The sequence below is a fragment of the Notamacropus eugenii genome, chromosome 4 (assembly GCF_028372415.1).
Source record: "Notamacropus eugenii isolate mMacEug1 chromosome 4, mMacEug1.pri_v2, whole genome shotgun sequence".
NCBI classification, from domain to species: domain Eukaryota; kingdom Metazoa; phylum Chordata; class Mammalia; order Diprotodontia; family Macropodidae; genus Notamacropus; species Notamacropus eugenii.
This window is the reverse complement of record NC_092875.1, coordinates 57,023,303-57,042,420: the sequence shown is the minus strand read 5'-3', so window position 1 is coordinate 57,042,420 and position 19,118 is coordinate 57,023,303. Positions and strand designations below refer to the sequence as shown.

General features: G+C 55.0%; 1 protein-coding gene across 1 annotated transcript in view; it reads left to right on the top strand.

Moving 5' to 3' along the window:
• The first annotated feature begins 488 nt into the window (after nucleotides 1–488).
• NOTCH3 (notch receptor 3) overlaps nucleotides 489–19,118 on the top strand; it is a 34,699-nt gene continuing 16,069 nt past the window's right edge. Inside the window, exons 1-23 of the mRNA XM_072601164.1 lie at nucleotides 489–724; nucleotides 3,424–3,505; nucleotides 7,554–7,696; nucleotides 7,807–8,142; nucleotides 8,432–8,554; nucleotides 9,057–9,290; nucleotides 9,531–9,686; nucleotides 9,778–9,963; nucleotides 10,363–10,476; nucleotides 10,594–10,707; nucleotides 10,959–11,192; nucleotides 11,330–11,440; nucleotides 11,552–11,744; nucleotides 12,147–12,292; nucleotides 12,636–12,791; nucleotides 14,383–14,608; nucleotides 14,897–15,098; nucleotides 15,238–15,391; nucleotides 15,518–15,702; nucleotides 15,806–15,938; nucleotides 16,035–16,292; nucleotides 16,659–16,771; nucleotides 16,926–17,479. Coding sequence (XP_072457265.1) covers nucleotides 631–724; nucleotides 3,424–3,505; nucleotides 7,554–7,696; nucleotides 7,807–8,142; nucleotides 8,432–8,554; nucleotides 9,057–9,290; nucleotides 9,531–9,686; nucleotides 9,778–9,963; nucleotides 10,363–10,476; nucleotides 10,594–10,707; nucleotides 10,959–11,192; nucleotides 11,330–11,440; nucleotides 11,552–11,744; nucleotides 12,147–12,292; nucleotides 12,636–12,791; nucleotides 14,383–14,608; nucleotides 14,897–15,098; nucleotides 15,238–15,391; nucleotides 15,518–15,702; nucleotides 15,806–15,938; nucleotides 16,035–16,292; nucleotides 16,659–16,771; nucleotides 16,926–17,479 — 4,247 coding nt within the window. The 5' untranslated portion in view covers nucleotides 489–630. The remainder of the gene's footprint in view (nucleotides 725–3,423; nucleotides 3,506–7,553; nucleotides 7,697–7,806; nucleotides 8,143–8,431; nucleotides 8,555–9,056; nucleotides 9,291–9,530; nucleotides 9,687–9,777; nucleotides 9,964–10,362; nucleotides 10,477–10,593; nucleotides 10,708–10,958; nucleotides 11,193–11,329; nucleotides 11,441–11,551; nucleotides 11,745–12,146; nucleotides 12,293–12,635; nucleotides 12,792–14,382; nucleotides 14,609–14,896; nucleotides 15,099–15,237; nucleotides 15,392–15,517; nucleotides 15,703–15,805; nucleotides 15,939–16,034; nucleotides 16,293–16,658; nucleotides 16,772–16,925; nucleotides 17,480–19,118) is intronic.

Below are 19,118 nucleotides of genomic sequence, written 5' to 3'. Positions count from 1 at the left end.
CTCCCCTCATCAGGGGATCTCGGGTTCCAGAACCTCTATGGAAGACTAGTTCTTCGGCGAGGGTGGTTGGAAGGGGAGGGCTCTAGGGGATGGGGGAAACAGGACCGTGAGCTGCGGTGGGGAAGGGAGGGGGTGTGTGGAATGAGAGGGTGGGGAGAGGGGAAGGAAGAAGGTCGGAGGGGCAGGGAATGGGAAGAGGAGACGGGGTAGGAGGGGAGATGGTGGCTTCGGGGCCAGAAGGGGTGTAGAAGCTGGTCTGCGGAGGGATCCGCCCCCGAGAAGGAGAGCACTGCCGAGAAGAGGGGAGGAGGAGGGGAGGGGGAGTTGGAGAAGGAGAAGGGGAGAAGGAGGGGAGGGGAGAGGAGGAGGGAAGGAGGGAGGAAGATGGGAGGAAGAGGGGAGGGAGAGGAGGAGGGGAGAGGGAGAGAAGGGGAGGAGGGATCCTCCGGGGCTTGGGGGGCGGGGGCGGGGGCGGGGGCGGGGCCGGGCCTCACTTGGGCGAAGTTGGAGGCGCGGAGCTGGTACCGGGGACTTGCTCCGGCTTAGCCCGCGGCTCCCCCCTTCTCTCCCATGGCTGGATAAGGCGCCGCCCGCTCCCGGAGCCCGAGGCAGGGGAGGCGAGGCACCAGCATGGGGTCCGGGCGCCGGGGCCAGGCGGTCCGCTTGCTGGGCATCTGCCTGCTGGGCACTACTCTGCTGGCTTCTTCGGGAGCTGCGGCTGCAGGTGAGGGGGGGCGGGGGCGCTGCGGCCGAGCGCGGAGGGGGGAAATCGCGAGCCCTGTGGGACAGACCAGCGCACCCCCTCCCTCCTCCTGTACTGGGGGGAGAGGGAGGGGAGTGGGGCTGGGGGGCCGACGGGGGCGTCCCCCTCTTCTCGCCGCCCCCTGCCCTGCCCTGTGCTGCCCTGCGGTCAGTCCCGGAGCCTGGGAACGGGCTCTGCCGCCAGCCCTTCTCCCCCGCGCCCCCTCCTCCTCCCCCTCCTCGGGGGGAGGCCGCGGGGCCCCGCGGCCCCGGCACAAAGGGCCCCTTCATGCGGGCCGGCCCAGGTCGCCGGCGGCGGCGGCGGGCTCGCTGGTCTGGGGGCGCGGGGGGAGGGGCGGCCGCGGGGGGAGGGGGTCGTCCGGGCTGCGGGAGAAGAAGTTCTCCACTTTCTATTTACTCAGAGCAAAGTTCTTCCCAGGGCCTGAGCGCGGCAAGAGCCGGAGCCCGGAGCCCGGAGCGGGTCTCCCCGGGTCTCCCCCTCCGGGCCGCTTCCTCGCTCCCCTGCTCGGACTCCGGCTCTGGCCCTCCCACTTTCCCGGGGAACCCTCCCCCCGCGCCCCCGTGCCCTGCATGGTGTGGGAAGGATTTGGGAAGCGGCAGGGTCCGGGGCTGCCCATGTGCTCTTCCAGAGGTGAGGGAGTGCGGGAGAGCAGGGCCAGGAGTGGGGGAATCCCTAGAACTCCCTGCTCGGAGCTCGGGGGTCTTCTGCCCCCTCCCCCTCCCCCCTTCGGGGACAATGGCTTCGCCGTCTAGACACTCCCTCCCCCTCGGCTCGCTCGCCTCGGTCCTGGCCCTTTCTTCTCGCAGACAATGCCGGAATGTACGCACCCCCTCCCCAACTCCGGGCTGGCTGGCCGGCCCGAGGGGAGGGGGCCGAGGGGAGTCCGCAGCAGCTGCGGGGCCGCAGCCCAGATGCGGGGGCGGCGGCCCATCCTGGGTCTTACTAGCGGCTCGGCGGGGAGGGGGGTTACCAAAGGGCTGGAGAATACAGGGGGCTGGGGCCAGCCCACCCCAATGGGCAGGGCATTGGGCCTCGACCCCTGGCTGGCACTTCTGTGGGAACTTGTAGGACTTGAGAGACTATGGAGCTGATCCCTGGGCTTCGGTTCTGCCCTCCCCACTTTTTGTAGCCTTTCTCCAGGGCACAGCCCTGCCCCATCTTCCTGGCACAGTAGCCTGGGAAAGGCTGTGCCAAGCTCTGAGATGCCTCCCCCCCACCCCGTTTAACTTCCTCCACTCCACTTTTGGAGCAGGGGGCACATAGGAAGTGAACAAAAAACCCCACTCCCTGAAGGCTGAGAAAATTCAACTCTTATCCTACTTAAAAGTGGCATGAGAAAGAAAAGTGGGATTTTATCCGTTTTCCAGATGAAGAAACTGAAGCCAGCGGAAGTCATTTGATTTGCCCAAGGTCATACACAGTAAATTAGTGGCAGAATTCGTCCTGAAACTTGGTCCAAAACTGAGTCTGGGCTTTCCTGCTTTCCCCACTTTACGCAGCAATCATTGCCCTGTCTCCCTGGGCTACGAGATATAGAGTGCCCCATAAGAACACTGCCCACCCTAGGCACTGTCCACTTACTCTGTCCACACTTGGCTGAGAAAACCTACAGCATGGTGCTTGATTGGGCAATCAAATACCAGCCACTCTAGCTGTGTGGCTAGGGGAAAGTGACGTAAGCTCTTTGAATAACTTCTCTTAAGAAGAAAGGCTAATCTGGCACCATCTACCACATGGGACTGTATGGAGTAGGGAAAGGTACCTGATAGAGGTGTACAAATGGGAGTGAAGATGATAATAACAGACACTGGAGGTGTCATTAAAGGACTGATTGGCTGGCTTGAGATGAGTGATGCAGGTGTAACCAGGAATTCTGGGAGAAAGGTCTTGTGGTCATGCTATAAACAAGTGGAAACCAAATGTCTCTTCTCTTTTCAGTCTTCTACAAACATTTCTCATCCTTCCCCTCCAGAGGACAGAGGCACCCTTTTCCCCAAGCCTTGCATCCTCTCCCCACCCCTCCTCAGGTGTCCTGACTCTGGACATCTTCCTCCCTTAGAACTTAACTCCTGGCCTTCAGTTAGCTGCTCCATCCCATATTTTCTTCCCCTGCAGCTTAGGTGGCCCCAGGGAGCCTCCCACATCTGGCTGGCACTGGTTTTATATACCCTTCCCCCTGCCAGAGGTTTCCTCTGATCAACCTCACTCCCTGCCCCCAGGCTTAGCCAGAGTGGGGGGCACAGAGCCCCAGGTGGTAGCAACAGCTGCAGAGCACAATGGTGCCTAGGCTGCCCAAACAGCTGGTAGGGGGTAGTGGCCGTGGGAACTTCCCTAAGTTTGGGAGGGGGATGCTTCCTCTGCCATGCCCCCAAATCTCCTTCTTCCCAGTAGCCTCAGCCTGCAGCTGTTGGCTCAAGGGGGTAGGGGATAGGAGTCAAGCCTAGGAAAGTCTGGGTTCCAAGAGCATGGATGAGAAAGGCAGGATGTCTGGGCCCCAGGGCCATTCCTATTTGGGAGTTGGGAGGGGTGTGTGTGTGTGTGTGTGTGTGTGTCTGTGTGTCTGTGTATGGAGAGGAATGTATCTCTTTCTGCCTTCAGTTTCCCTCTGGTGCCTTTCTTAGAATAGACTGATGGACTATCCTTTTCCCTTCTCCCCACAGCCTCCCAGTGCCTGGACGGAGAGAGTCCCTGTGAGAATGGAGGCCGATGTGCCCTGCTGTCCAATGGGGAAGCTGCCTGTTTGTGAGTGAGGGTGGGGGGATGATTTGGGGGCCAGAAGATGCTTCACCATCCTTGGGAGGTTTGTGGGCTTGGGGACTTGAAGGAGATAGAGAGGAAGTCAGGGAAGAGCCCTAGGGAGTAGCTAAATTAATCCTTCCCAGGCTGACTTCCCCAACCTCTTCTTGGAATAAAGGAGCGGAGCGGGGAGGGGAGGCCAGGCAGAATGATCCAGAATTAGAGGAAAGGATTCACAGGAGCCTACAGTTTGATGTTGGAAGGGACTTTAGAGACCATCTCTAGTCCAGCTCCTTCATTCGATGAAGAAACAAGGTCAGGGAGGTTCAGTTTTTGGCCCAAGATCACAAGTGGCAAAAACCCAGCATTTGAACCCAAATCTAGTGCTTTGTGATACTAGGCTACCCCTAGGCTCCACAACCTTGGTCAGCAATTTTTGGTTAGTGATGAGGAGAAGAGGACTGATACTCTGATGTTCATTAAGTTCTATTTGGCCCTTGAGCTACCTCTCTCTCTGATCCCCTCCTGTACCCCCTGCATGTGTTCCCTTGGTGGGGGCAATTCTTTCCCTCTGACCCTTGTCACAGCATTGTGGCTTCCCTGCTGTGTTTGCACCTTCTCCCCAGGAATGACCCTGAGGTTTTTTTTGGGGGGGTAAGGGAGGATCCCAAGATCTGATGCCAGGGAGAGCCAGCCTGCCCTTTCCAGGGAGACATCCAGGGAATGTACTTAGAGAATTGCAGGGTTTGGAACCTGGAGATCATCTAGACTTGGAAAAGCAAGTTGATTTGCCCAAGGGAACAGGGTAGCAGACCTGGGTTCAGAGGCCTGTTCCCAGAGTCACAGACATTCCCAGCTGCAAGGGAGCTCAGATGATATCTTGTCCAACCCCCTACAATTTTCCTAATAAATGAACATCCCTGCTCCAAACCAACTGACAGTGAGACTCTGATTTTTAATTCATCGATCCATCAGCATTTTAAAGTGCCTACTATGTGCCAGGCAGTTTGCTAAGCACTATGGATACAAAGACAGAAAACAATTCCTTGTTCTCACAGGAGCTCACATTCTCTCAGGGGAAACAACAGCCTAACAGTAATTACCATTTATATGCCATTTATTTACTTTATATGTGTTTTTTTATCTGATCCTTTTATTATGTCCATTTTACAGATGAGGAAATCAAATGACTTTGCTTAGTGGGGTCACCCTGACAGGCTTGATTTGAACTCAGGTCTTTTTGACTTTGAATCTACCACTGACCAAGGCTAAGTTGGCTTATAAGTATAGTAAACAGAGATAGGGACCCCTGAATAAGGAATTTCTACCAATCCAGGCCACACACCTGCTGTCTTAGAGACTGCCTAGAGTTTTAGTCCAGAATCAATCACCACGTGTGTAGAAAGTCCCTAGTACATTGTCAAGAACTGGTAGGTATCTAGGATGCAGATACAATGAATAAAATAATTCCTATTCCCAAGGAACTGACGTTCAAATGGGGCAACCAGTAAGTACAATTGTAAATGTATATGCCCCCTACCTTCTCCCACACATATATGTTTGCATGTGTGTGGACATACACACTCTTTTATAAAGACAGCTGGTAGCCGGTATATGTCAGAGGGGGGACTCAGACCCAGGTTTTTCCAGTTGAGGTAGGTCATCTAAGCTTTATCCACCATGAATACAAAACAGAAATAAGTCCAAGATAATTTGGGGGTGGGGGGAGTCAGTAGGAGCTGAAGGGATCAGGAGAAGTCTTCTGTAGGAGGTGATGCTGGAGCAGGACATTGCATAGCATCTCACCCATCCATCCCCAGGATAGGAAGGACATCTACAATGGGCATCGACAAAGGACTGGGCAAGGCCATGGGCTAGTAGGAGAAGAGGTTGGGGAACAGCTGCGCCCCTGCCATGTACAGGCATGCACTGGATATCTTGGGAGGGAGGCTGAGTGAGGTCACTGCTATGAGGGATGGCTGGGGGGGAAAAGGCAAGCCTCCCACCTGGGCCCCAGGTAGCTTGAAGTAGGGTGGGAAGCGGTTGTAGGAAACTGCACATGCGCTTTAGAAGCCACCCACCCCCCCTGGCTCTGCCCCCTACCTTGAGGTGTGTTTCGGAATGTGTGGGACAGGTGGATGAGCCCCGCCCCCAGAACAGGTGAATCACTGGGAATCCCAGCAGCTGGCCTGGATTTCTTGGGATCAGGAACCATCTTCCACCAGCGCCGTGCTTTTCCTGCCAGGGGTGGGGAACCTGTGGCTCGGAGGCCATGTGGCCCTCTAGGTCCTCAAGTGCAACCCTTTGAATCTTGACTTCTGTAGCCTAGAAGTCGGATTCAGTCAAAGGGCTGCACTAGAGGACCTAGAGGGCCACATGGGGCCTCGAGGCCACAGGTTCCCCACCCCTGCTCTAGACACTTCAGAGGGTCCAGCAAACTCCATCCCTGCTCCTCCCCTCCTCCAACCCTGCCCCCTTCTTACTCTCTGCCCTGAGGAGGTATTAGGTCTGCAAGGTGACTAGAAAAGACATATATATTGGAATCCGAGGACATGGGTTTGAATTTGAATTTGCAGTGTGACTCTGGGGAAATTATTCCGTCCCTCTGGGTCTCAGTGTACTCATCTGTAAAATGGGGAAGGGGTTGGGTAGTGGTCGGATGAAAGGCTTCTCCAGCTATAAACCTTTCAGTTCCGTGTGGGAGAAGAGTGGAGGTGGGGGGAGAGGAGGGCATGTCTAGGCTGGGCGGGGCCAGGGTCGGAGTTTGGGTTGAAACCAGCTAAACCGGTTGGTTGGAAAGGCTCTGGGCTGGGCTCGGCTGGGCTGGGAAGGGGAAAGGAGCGTGAGAAAGGACCTGGGGCCGTGAGTCTGTCAGTTCTGCTCCCCACCCCCACCCCACTGGGTAGGCCGGGGCCTAGGGCTGGAGCCCTTCCCCATTCCCACAGTGCTGTGCTCAGAGTCACAGGCACAGCCCCTGAGGGACCTGACTCCAAGGGAGGGGGTTGGGGGAGAGAGAAGGGACCCAGGCATCCCTGCCATGCTTCTCCCCGCCTCCCCAGGGAAGGAAGCTTCGCTCACTGCACATGCCCAGGCTGCTACCCTGCCCCTAGGGCCGAGTTGGGGACGCTGGAGCTGAGCCCTTCTGGGGCCCCTCCTCACCCCACCTCCTTGCCTCTCCCTGCCTCAGCCCCTTCCCGAGGTCTGCTTTCAGTTACTTTCCGTCCAGGCTGAGTGCCTCTCCCAGTGGCTGACTTTGGCTTAGCCCGCTTCTCATCAGTAATCACTGTCCGACTTCGGGCCCCCTCTGCTGCCCTCCACCCAAATCTGATTCAATAAACACATATTCCGTGATTCCTGTATGCAGAAAGCCCAGCTCCCTTTCTGTATGGGGAGACTTGCTGCCCCGGGGTGTCTCTTGTCTTCACTTCCCACCAGGAGACCTTGGGGGTGAGAAGACAAGCCTTTCCCCTAGACTTAGGGCCCCCTCTGCTTCCTCCCCCTCCAGTTATCTTGTATTTACTTAACTCGTTCACTTGGATCTTCCCAATAAACTTGAAATTCCTTGAGATCTGAGGTGGTGTGAATTCTGTTCCCTTGGCCCCTAGTTATCCTTACTAAGTGTTGGATTGGATTGGATGGTTTGCCGTCCAGCTATCATCTGATCAGTGTGATCTTAGGCAAGAAACAACCCCCAAGCCTCAGTTTCCTCTTCTGTAAAATGGGGAGGAGGGTTGGATATGCATGTTGCCTGCCTCATGGGGCTCTTTGAAGGAAAGTGCTTTGTCAAAGCAGGAGAGAATTCTAGATGAATTGTTCATTTGTTGCTTGTGTGTGGTGAGAGCAAAGGCCCTGAGGGCCTTTCCTCCCAGTGACAGTAGGAGTACAGAAAGACTTCAGGACTGGCATCACAGAGCCCCTCTCCACTCACCCTTCCCCTTTCATGCTTCCTCCCTCCCAGACTCCCATACTGATGAGCTTGGGGCTCTGCCTGAGCCTGGTGAGGAGGCCATCTGCCCTTGTACCCCCTCATCCTGGGTGCTTCTCTGCCCTTCAGGTGCCATCCAGGGCTGATGGGAGATCGGTGCCAGTTTGCAGACCCATGCCACCATGGTCCTTGTACCAATGGGGGCACGTGTAAGAGCTCCCTGCTTCAGGGCACTGTCCAGTATTCCTGCATCTGTCCCCGGGGATTCCGAGGTAAGGGGCTGCAGCTGGGATGAAGCCTGGTCTTAGACTGTATTCTATCCAGGCTGGATCCCCTGGGCCTGGGCCCACCTTGTATTTCTGTCTCTTTCCTTTCCCTGCAGGACAGGACTGTTCCCTAAATGACCCTTGTGCCAATAACCCCTGTGCCAATGGAGGCCGCTGCTCCAGCAACCACAATCGTTACAATTGTACCTGTCCACCTGGCTACCAAGGCCGCACCTGCCGTAGTGATGTGGATGAGTGCCGGGTGGGCACCGGGTGCCAACATGGGGGCACTTGCATCAATGTCCCTGGCTCTTTCCGCTGCCAATGCCCAGCAGGCTATGCTGGGCCTCTGTGTGAGAGTCCTTCAGCCCCATGTGCCCCCTCCCAGTGTCGTAATGGGGGCACCTGCCACCAGACTGGGGAGTTCACATATGACTGTGCCTGCCTGCCTGGTGAGCTGCTAACTTCCCAAGGGAGGTAAGGGAGGGAAGGATACCATGCTCACATGAATGCTGCTGGCCCCTGGACTTCCGTGCCATGGCCTCCTGTGGGGCTAGAATCAGGAAATGGGCAGGAAGCTGCCTTATGTGAGGAAGGAAGCAATTGTCGCCTGAGCCAAGACCTCTCTTCCTATTACACTTCCATGTGTGATTTCTTCAGGCCAGGAGGTAGAATCGCTTACCCCCAGCCAAGGTTGACCATGAGATTTCTCTTTTCTTTCTCCTTCTTATGCTATGACAGGCTTTGAAGGGCATGACTGTGAGGTCAATGTGGATGACTGTCCAAGGCACCGCTGCCTGAATGGAGCTACTTGTGTAGATGGTGTCAACACATACAACTGCCAGTGCCCCCCAGAGTGGACAGGTGGGGAATTGGCCTAAACTATGCTCCAAAGCTGGGGTGGGCTTGGGGCCTGTGTCCTTTCATCACTGCTCTCCTTTGAGCCCTGGGACTAGGCCCAGCTTAGGGGCAGGGAAGAGGAAAGATAAAAACTGGGCGGGTGACACACCCGGACCTAGGGTGCAATAACCTGGGCTTTGTTCCTGGGGTGCTGAATTGCAGAGGGGGGATGATAGTACTTGCAGCCCTGAAACAATTTGAAACAACAGCATCTCTCTCATAAGAATAATGAGTGAAAATGGAAGTAAGTAGCAGCTGGCAGGCGCCATTGTAGTTGAACTTTCTCCCAAACCATTCATCCTCCCACTGGCCTCTCCAAGAGAATATTTCATGCCATTTGGCCCAAGCATCCTTCATGTTACTTGCTCAAGATGCTAAAGCTTCTAGCTAGGTATAGGTCTGGTGGGCAGGGTGCCGGGCAGCCCAGTGTTCATCTGGCCCTACAGCCCTCCCTGTCTCCCTTCAGGTCAGTTTTGCACAGAAGACGTAGATGAATGCCAGCTGCAGCCAAATGCCTGTCACAATGGGGGCACCTGCTTCAATACCCATGGAGGGCATAGCTGTGTCTGTGTCAATGGCTGGACGGGCGAGAGCTGTAGTGAGAACATCGATGACTGTGCCACAGCTGTCTGCTTCCACGGAGCCACGTGTCATGATCGGGTGGCTTCCTTCTACTGTGCCTGTCCTATGGGCAAGACTGGTGAGGCCACATCCTGCTCCTTCCATCTTCAGCTATAGGTGCTCCTTTTCCCCACTCCTTGTCCTACCCTCGAGACTCTCTAGGCTCCCTTTCTCCTGGTGCTGTTCCTTGGGGTCCCTATTCCTTGAGTTCTTCTGGCTCTCTGTGGTGGCCCTGGTCAGGTGCCCACTCTTTCCCTTCTGACAGGGTTCTGGGGTGAGCTCACTAGGGATCTTGAGTCTCACTGATTGCCACTCACAGGGCTCCTGTGCCACCTGGATGATGCCTGTGTCAGTAATCCATGTCATGAAGATGCCATCTGTGACACTAACCCTGTGAATGGGCGTGCCATCTGCACTTGTCCCCCAGGTTTCACAGGGGGGGCCTGTGACCAAGATGTGGATGAATGCTCCATTGGTAAGGCCACAGAACAGAGCTGGGCTGGCTACAGATCAGGAGGGACTGTGGCTGTATGCATGCTGGTATTCACCAGTCTATACCGTTGTAGGTGCCAACCCATGTGAGCACTTTGGGAAATGTGTCAACACACAAGGTTCCTTCCAGTGCCAGTGTGGGCGTGGGTACACAGGCCCACGATGTGAGACAGATATAAATGAGTGCCTCTCTGGACCCTGTCACAATCAGGCCACCTGCCTTGACAGAATCGGACAGTTTACCTGCATCTGCATGGCAGGTAGGAGCTGGGTTCAGATCCAGGACTGGGTTGGTGGAGGAGGGCTCAGAGGATATGAGACTGAGACTTGGACTGTAAGGTTGGACCCAGGGGGCCCAGGGAGTGGTGGGGCAAGTGTAAGAGTTTACCTACTTTGGAAATGTGAACTATGGTAGAGATGAACAATACGCCTCACCAGGTGAAGCTCCCTGGGCTCCTTGGTGCATGCCTAGCTGGGCAGCAGTGTCTGTATTTCCATCCCTTACCTGGGTTTTCTCTGTGCTGCCCTCCCTTTTGGGGTCTGGATGGGTGGATGAGTGATTCAAGGAGGGAAAGGCCAAGGTTGGATTGGTAGGATGGGGCCATTCTGGAGGACAGTGGGCTCACAAAACCTCATGGGGGGGGTGGTGTGTGACTCAGGATTCACAGGTACCTTTTGTGAGGTGGATATCGACGAGTGCCAAAGTAGCCCTTGTGTGAATGGTGGACAGTGTCATGACCGAGTGAATGGCTTCAGCTGCACTTGCCCCTCAGGTGAGGAGCCTATGGTGGGAGAAGAACATAGTTTGGAGGATGCCCTGGTGAGACTCTTTGAAGGAGCAGGTTGGGAATCACCCTGGGTTGCTGACTATGCATCTGATCCTCGTCCAGGCTTCAGTGGTATGATGTGCCAGCTGGATGTAGATGAGTGTGCCAGCACACCGTGCCACAACGGGGCCAAGTGTGTGGACCAGCCTGATGGATATGAGTGTCGTTGTGCTGAGGGTGAGTGTTGGGCCAGACCCAGGCCTCTGAGGGGGCCTGGTTGTAGGGTTTGGGATGGAGAGCAGCCCTCGAGGAGGAGGTGAAGACCTCTCTTTTTCCTGAGGTGATCTTGCTTGAGGGTGAGTGTTGGGCCGGACCCGGGCCTCTGATGGGGTCTGGTCATAGGGTTTGAGAAGGAGAGTGGCCCTCGGGGAGGAGGTGAAGGCCTCTCTTTTTCCTGAGGTGATCTTGCTTGCCTGGCCCTGTGACAGGCTTTGAGGGTCCACTGTGTGAGAATAATGTGGATGACTGCTCCCCGGACCCCTGCCATCATGGGAGCTGTGTGGATGGCATCGCCAGCTTCTCCTGTGCCTGTGCCCCTGGGTACACGGGCAGCCGTTGTGAAAGCCAGCTGGACGAGTGCCACAGCCAGCCTTGTCAACATGGCGCCAAGTGTCTTGACCTTGTCAATAAGTACCTGTGTTATTGCCCCCCGGGCACCTCAGGTGGGACTCTGCAGAAGGCTGGGGAAAGGGTGGGGAATGCCTTGGAGGAGGGCTTGGGGTGGGGAGGGATGTTAAAAGGGGAGCCTGGGGAGGGGGCAGCAGGTTTCAACTGCCTGTTAATTCTTCTCTGCGTCCAGGGGTGAATTGTGAAGTCAACCATGATGACTGTGCCAGCAACCCCTGTGACTATGGAGTTTGCCAGGATGGGATCAACCGTTATGACTGTATCTGCCAGCCAGGCTTCACAGGTGGGGGTGCTGCTGACAGGGTTGGAACTTGGGCAGGAGAAGGTCTAGGATGTAGACTTCTCTGCTTGGGGCACAGAGATGATACAAGTTCCGTTCCTGTTCTCCCTCTAGGGCCGCTCTGCAACGTGGAGATCAATGAGTGCTCATCCAACCCTTGTGGGGAAGGTGGTTCCTGTGTGGACGGGGAGAATGGCTTCCACTGCCTCTGCCCACCTGGCTTTTTGCCCCCTCTGTGCCATGCTCAGCGCCACCCCTGTGCCAGTAACCCCTGCAGCCATGGCACCTGCCATGATGACCTGAGTGGGTGAGCTCTGCCCCCTCCATTAGTTGTTTTCCCTTTCCCTTCTTTTCTCCCTTAATTCTTTCTAGCTTGTGTAACTGTGGATAAGTCACCTACTTTTCTTAGTTTCCTTATCTGTAAAATAAGGAAATTGGATTTGATGTTCTCTGAAGTCCTTCCTGCCCCTAATTCTGTGATCCTGTGCTATTCCCCCCAGTAAGTCTCCCTTCTCTTCCCCCACCTCCACCACACTGTGCTCTACCTACCCTCCCAACCTCAGTTCCTCCCTCTCTTCTCTCCCCCCAGTCCTCCCCCACCTCCATCCCCTAGCTCCTTTTCTCTTCCATTTCTGGATTTCCCAGGCTCCCCCTCTAGGTGGTCCTTTTCATTCCTACCACTGCCTCTCCCTCCTGTCCCTCTTTCCAGGCACCGCTGTGAGTGTGAGCCGGGCTGGACTGGGCCCACTTGTGACCAGAACCACAACCAGTGTGAGTCTAACCCCTGCCAGGCTGGAGGCACCTGCACCGACTACATCAATGGCTTCCGCTGCACCTGCCCTGAGGGCCTGCAGGGTCTGTGCCTGACACCCCCGTCTCTAAACCCCACTGTCCTCACTCTCCTGGGCCCCATGGGCCCTCATGGAGACTCTCTCCCCTTCTCCCTTTGTCCTTCCTACCCTCACTGGGCCTGTGGCATCCCCCATTCCCCCAGGCCCTTGCCAATCCCCCCATGCCCGCTGGCCCCTGGGCTCCTCTCATTGTATCTCCTAGGTTCCTCTCATCTTCCTCTGTCTCCCAGATACTTCCCAGGCTCCATTCACGCCCAAAGCCTTTTCTGGCTTCCCTTCCCCCACTGGCCCCTGATAGCTCATTGCTCCCCATCCAGGCAGCTTACTGGGTGCCTTTCTGTCTCCAGGCCCACACTGTGAGCAGGATATCGACGAGTGTGAGGGGTCCAGGCCCTGTGGCCCCCACGGCTTTTGCATCAACTTTCACGGGGGCTTCAGTTGCACCTGTGACCCAGGCTATAGTGGAACCGCTTGTGAGAGGGACATCGATGACTGTGACCCCAGTGAGTACTAGGGACTGGAGTGAGAGGGAGGTGGGGAGGGGGATCTGTTTAGGGGAACCCCCATCTTCCCTTTCAGAAAGCCACTCTTCCCCCAGGCAGATGCTGAGGGGCTAAACACCTTTGAGGACAAAGGGACAGGGTCATGGCAGGGTTAGGGCCAGACTGTTCCTGCCTCTGACCTTTGAACAGGGAAAGTTCTCAGCCTGATCTGGACCTTGTCAAAGCCCTTTGTCATCCATGGCCAGGACCTTAGAGACCTTCCCTCAAGGGAGCAGGTGGCATTCACACACACACACACACACACCCAGACACACATACATACACACACTCACATACATACACACGTGTACACATGTCCTTTAGCTGTAATCAGAATGAGTGATGGTTAGAGAAGGGATCCCTGAGAGGGATTATAGGGTTAGAGACTTAGGCATATCCAGCCTTTAAGAGATGGAGTATGTCCCAGAACCCAGGCTCTTCTCTAACATACTTCCTGTTTGAGGGTTTGCTTCAAAGCCTGACTTATTTTCTGTTCTGAGGGCTGTTCCTGGGTCTCTCCCTACAATGTAGTAGCTAACATTTAAATAGCATTTCCCAGATTCCAGTCACTGCTCTAAGGGCTTTACAATTACCATTTCATCTGATCTTCACAACAGCACTGGGAGGTAGGCACTACCATTGACCCCATTTTACAGATAAGGAAACCAAGGCAAGGAGAGGTTAAGTGACTTCTCTAGAGTTACACAACTAGTAAGGTGTCTGAGGCTGGATTTGTGCTTGGTCTTCCTGACTCCAGTCCCCCAGTCTATCCACTGGGCCACCAGCTGCCTGTGAACAAAGTCACGATGAATCATCACTTTTCTGTGGAATTAGTCAGCCAACAGGCCTTTATTGGGGTTTTCTTAGGCAGCCAGGCACTATCTAAGGGATTGGGATAGAAAGGCAAAAAGAACTACCTAGCCTCAAGGAGCTTTACCCTCCGGGGTTGGGGGGCATCATGTAACTGAATGGGGCGCTCTAGGTCAGATGGATATAGAGTAGGTGCAAGCTGGTGCTGCTGGTGCAGCAAAAGTTCTTAAGTTCTTTGTTTACTTTATAGGGTGCTCTCTTTTCCCCATTCTGTAGATGAGGAAACAGCCTCAGGGCGATTGAAAAACTTGTCCAGGGACATACAGTTAGTTAGCATCTGAACTGGGACCTGAACCTGAACTTTTCAGGGCTAATACTTCTTTCACTCTACCACCTCAGAACAAAAGACAAATGGGTTTGAGTTTTTGTAAGGCCTCATGAAGACACTTGAGATGGTGGCTGCAGATTTAGTGCCCTGATCCGACAGCTTCCTAGTGGCAAGATAGAATGAGGGGATAAAATTTCTGGGGTGTGCGTGTGTGCATGTGTGTGCGTGTGTGTGTGTGTGTGTGTGTGTGTGTGTGTGTGTGTGTGTGTGTGTGTGTGTGTGTGTGTGTATAATGGAAGGGGTTGCTGGGAACCTTTCTCCCCAGTGATAGAGGGGGTCCTAGGCAGTTTGGAGGAGAATCTTAAGAGCCCAGTGGCCCCATCCTATGAACCCTGTACCACCCATCCTCCCCAGACCCCTGTTTGAATGGTGGCTTTTGCCGAGACGGCGTGGGTTCTTTCTCTTGTTCCTGCCTCCTGGGCTTCACGGGTCCTCGATGTGCCCTGGACATTGATGAGTGTCAGAGCAATCCCTGTGGCTCAGGGACTTGCTCTGACCATGTGGCATCCTTCACCTGCGCTTGTCCCGCTGGCTATGGGGGCCTTCGCTGTGAGCGAGATCTTCCTGACTGTAGTGAAAGGTGAGTCAGGGTCACTGATAGGATTGGGCTGTTGAAGGGTCAGGGAGTTGTCATGATTTAAAGGAAAGAGCTCTAGCCTTGGGAGTCTAGGGACCTGGGTTTGAATCCTGGCCCTACTGCTTATTGGCTCTGTGGCTTCAGGCCTCTGGGGCCCTCAGTTTTCTCATCTGTGAAGTAAGGTGGTAGACTCGGTGATACCCAAAAAGGCTCCGCTCTAAATTCTTTGATCCTGTGACATTGGAGGGAGAGGCCAGTGGGCTACTAACATCCCTCTTCCCCTCTTCCTAGCTCTTGCTTCAATGGCGGCACCTGTGTGGATGGGGTCAACTCCTTCACTTGCCTGTGCCGGCCAGGTTTCACTGGCCCCCACTGCCAGAGAGAAGTGGGTGCCTGCCACTCGAGGCCATGTCAACATGGGGGCACCTGCATAGATGAGCACCGGGGCTATCGCTGTATCTGCCTCCCTGGCTATACTGGTGCCCAGTGCCAGGTCAGAGCTGGGGAGTGGCCGGGGTGGGAGGGGAGGGACAGAAGGGAAGAGAAGGACTGGGAATGGGAGGGAAGGGGGCCCTGTTTCTGCTCTCAGGAGGAGGATTCCAGACCCTGAAGGAGCTACCCCTTTCCCCCAGATGCTGGTGGATTGGTGCAGCAGGGCGCCCTGTCAGAATAGAGGTCATTGTACCCAGACGGGACCCACCTTCTCCTGCCATTGTCCCACTGGCTGGAGTGGCCACTTCTGTGATGTCCCCAGCCTTTCCTGCAGGGCAGCTGCAGCTAAGAAAGGTGAAGCCTGTCGGGGAGTGGGTGGAGGAGGTGGGGAGGTGGGAAAGGTGGTGTTGTTGGATGGGGGTCAGGAGAGGCTGCACACCTAAGGAGAATGTGACTCTGACTCCTGGATTTCCTACTCAGGGGTGAGGCTGCAACAGCTTTGCCAGGCTGGGGGCCGCTGTGTGGACTCGGGCAACACTCATCACTGCCTGTGCCCGGCCAGACACACGGGCAGCTATTGTGAGCAGGAGGTAGATTACTGTAGCGTCCAGCCCTGCCAGCATGGCGGCACATGCCGCAGCTACGTAGGGGGCTACATATGTGAGGTGAGGAGTGTGTGGGTTCAGCTGGGGAGGAGAGGAAGGAAGGAAGGAGAGGGAGAACCATCTATCAGAAACTTGTTGATCATGTCTTGTGTGTGTCTCACAGTGTCCCATTGGGTATGAAGGAAACAATTGTGAGACTGAGGTGGATGAATGTGAATCCCAACCTTGCCAGCACGGGGGTTCCTGCATTGACCTTGTGGGCCGTTACCTCTGTTCCTGCCCTCCTGGAACACTGGGTAAGCCCAGGAGGCTGGGGCTCTGCCGTGCAGTGGGCTGTCACCAATGGGTGCAGTCCAGGGTCTGACCCTCCCCACTCCCCACTTTCCCTCCAGGAGTGCTCTGTGAGATCAATGAGGATGACTGTGCAGTGGCCGCCGATGGGGAGCAGGGCCCCCAGTGCCTGCATAACGGGACATGTGTAGACCAGGTGGGAGGTTACCGGTGCACCTGCCCCCCTGGCTACACGGGAGCCCACTGTGAGGGGGACCTCAATGAGTGTAGCCCTGGGGCCTGCCATGCTCCTCATACCCGGGATTGCCTCCAGGATGCCTACGGGGGCTTCCATTGCCTCTGTCACCCTGGCTATACTGGTGAGGCCTGTGCTTGAGATCAGGGCATCAGCCAGGGCCCCAGTTAAGGAACCTGGGACTGGGCTGGGGAGATAGGGGACCTGCGGGGTAGAGCCAGGCTAGGGGACATTCATGGGCCAACGGGATGGTTGGGATGGGGGCCTACATGTGGGATAGTGAAGGGTATAGGGTTGGGGATGGGCTTCGGGGCAAGAAGTCAGTGGAGAGAAGGATTTGAAAGGGTAAAGGTCTTGTCACCCTAATCACCCTTGGGCACATGTGCCTGCCTTCCCTGACCCTTTCCTCCAGCCTCAGTGCCCATCTCTCCTGAATGAGTTAGGAAGAGAGAAGGCTGACTGGTAGAATCTGTCTGTTTTCCTTCCACAGGCCGGCGATGCCAGACTGCAATGTCTCCCTGTGAGTCTCAGCCTTGTCAGCATGGGGGTCAGTGCCAGCCAAGCCCCAACAATGTCCTGGCCTACACTTGCCATTGCCCTCCGGTATGTTGAGTGGGCATCTCCTGGAGAGGCAGAGGATTCTGGGATTCTAGAAGTAGTAACTGAGAGTGGGGACAGGGTCTTCTGGGGAAGAGTTTCTGGTAAGACTGGCAATGAGGGGCCCCCTCTCTGATCTCTGCTATATATTCTCCCACAGCCTTTCTGGGGCACTAACTGTGAGCGAGTGGCCCGGTCTTGCCGGGACTTGCCATGTGCTAACGGAGGTTTATGCCAGCTGACAGCCCTGGGCCCACGCTGTACTTGTCCCCCAGGCCTGACTGGACCCTCCTGCCATCTCCGTACCAACACCAGCTGTTTGGGTACTCCCTGCCGACATGGGGGCACCTGCCGGGTCCTGGCCCAGGCCCCTTTCTTCCGATGCCTATGCCCTCCAGGCTGGGAAGGTACCCACTGTGAGAGCCGGGTTCATGGGGCCCTGCCTCCCTTACTGCCACCCCTGGAGGAGCCACAGTGTCCCAGAGCCAGCTGCCGGGACAAGCGAGGTGACAAATACTGTGACCGGGAGTGTAACTCACCTGCCTGCCAGTGGGATGGGGGTGACTGCTCGCTCAGCGTGGATGATCCTTGGCACCAATGCCAGGCCCTTCAGTGTTGGCGCCTTTTTAACAATAGCCACTGTGACCCGGCCTGCAACACGCCGGCCTGCCTCTATGACAACTTTGACTGCCACAGTCAGGAACGTGGCTGCAAGTGAGCTCCTGCGCCTTCCCCAGCCCCTCCATCCTCTCCACGCATGCCTAGGCCAGATTCTGGTCTGCTCTCAATCCGTTTAGTCGTCTGCCTGTGTGTCTGTCAGCTGCTTCCCTCCCCCACCAGTCTGCCAGGTCCCTGCTCCCTTCCTCTTCCTTCTAGGCCTTCCTCTATGCAATGATCAGGGGGTTTCCCCTGCCTAGCTCCCTGCTCCCCTATAGACTCTGGCCCTGATCATCTCCCCTTCCTCCTACTTGGCTTTGTCCCAGAACAGGCTCCCCATCAGCCTTACAGTTCCTAAACATAAAGGAATGGATGGTGGGGTCAGGCCAAGAGCTCTTCCTGGGTCATTCCCCTCAGCCCTCACAGCTTCCTTCTTGGGAGCCCTGTCTAGCCTCTCTGGGGCAGTCTAGTGCTCCTGGCCTATCTTACTTTTGCTGAGAATGGCTTCCTTGGGAAATTCCTCTGTCCCTCTGTCCTGATAGGAGACACTGAAGTATATCCAGATGTTAGTGATGGATCTGAGGGGGGCCAAAGATCATTCCTGTCCTGCTCCAAAGTGGAAATGAGCTCCTTATGAGAGGTAGTAGGTTTCTTGTCCCTGGAGGGCTTCTGCAAGAGGTTAGAGGGTGACCTGCCTCTGGAGAATACTCATGCTTTGGGGTAATAGCTACATGGGTGCTCTTGGGGTCCTTCCCATCCAGCTGTCAGGGATTCCAGCTAAAAAGCTGTCAGGAGGGAGTGGCAGAGACACGCCAGATCTCTGCTGGTCCTAGCACTCAGCCTGAGGGGCTCACCTTCTAAGAACTTGACTTTAGGCAACTTGAGGTAAGCGTCTGCCTCTGGGAAACTGATCTTCATTAAGCAAACTCAGTCTGTAAATTTAACAAGACATAGGATCATAGATTTAGAATTGGCAGAGGGACCTGAGAGAGTTGATGCCCTCCTTTTACAGATGAGATGAGATCCAGGCATGTTAAATGATTGGCCCAAGGTCCCAGAGGTATTAAGTGTCAGACACAGGATTTGGATCCAAAACTTACTCTGAAACTTATGGTCTTCCCATAGGACCATGCTATCTTATCACTTTCCTGTTTAGTGACTGAGAATCCATGTATATGTATTATCCAGGGTACCTGGGAATCTGAAAGTTATTTGATGACTAGGGAGGGAATTTTTATGGAATCTGGAGGTGACAGAACCTTGAGGATTATCTCTGTTCCTATCTAGAGCACCCCCCTTCTTGCTTTGATAGCAATTTAAAAAATATACGTATTTATTTATTTTTAGTTTTTAACATTCATTTTTATAAGATTTTGAGTTCTAAATTTTGCCCCTCCCTCCCTTCTCTCCCCAAGACAACATGCAATGTTTTATAAGCTATACATGTACAATTATATTACACATATTTCCATGTTAGTCATGTTGGGAAAGAAGAGTCAGAACAGAAGGGAAAAACCACAAGAAGGAAAAAAAAGAGAAAATAGTATCCTTCAATCTGTGTTCAGACTGCGTAGTTCTTTCTCTGGATGTGGGTGGCATTTTCCGTCATGAATTTTTTGGAATTGTCTGAGATCCTTGCAATGCTGAGAAGAGCTAAGTCTGTTTGACAGCAGTTTTAAGACTTGCAGCGGAGAAT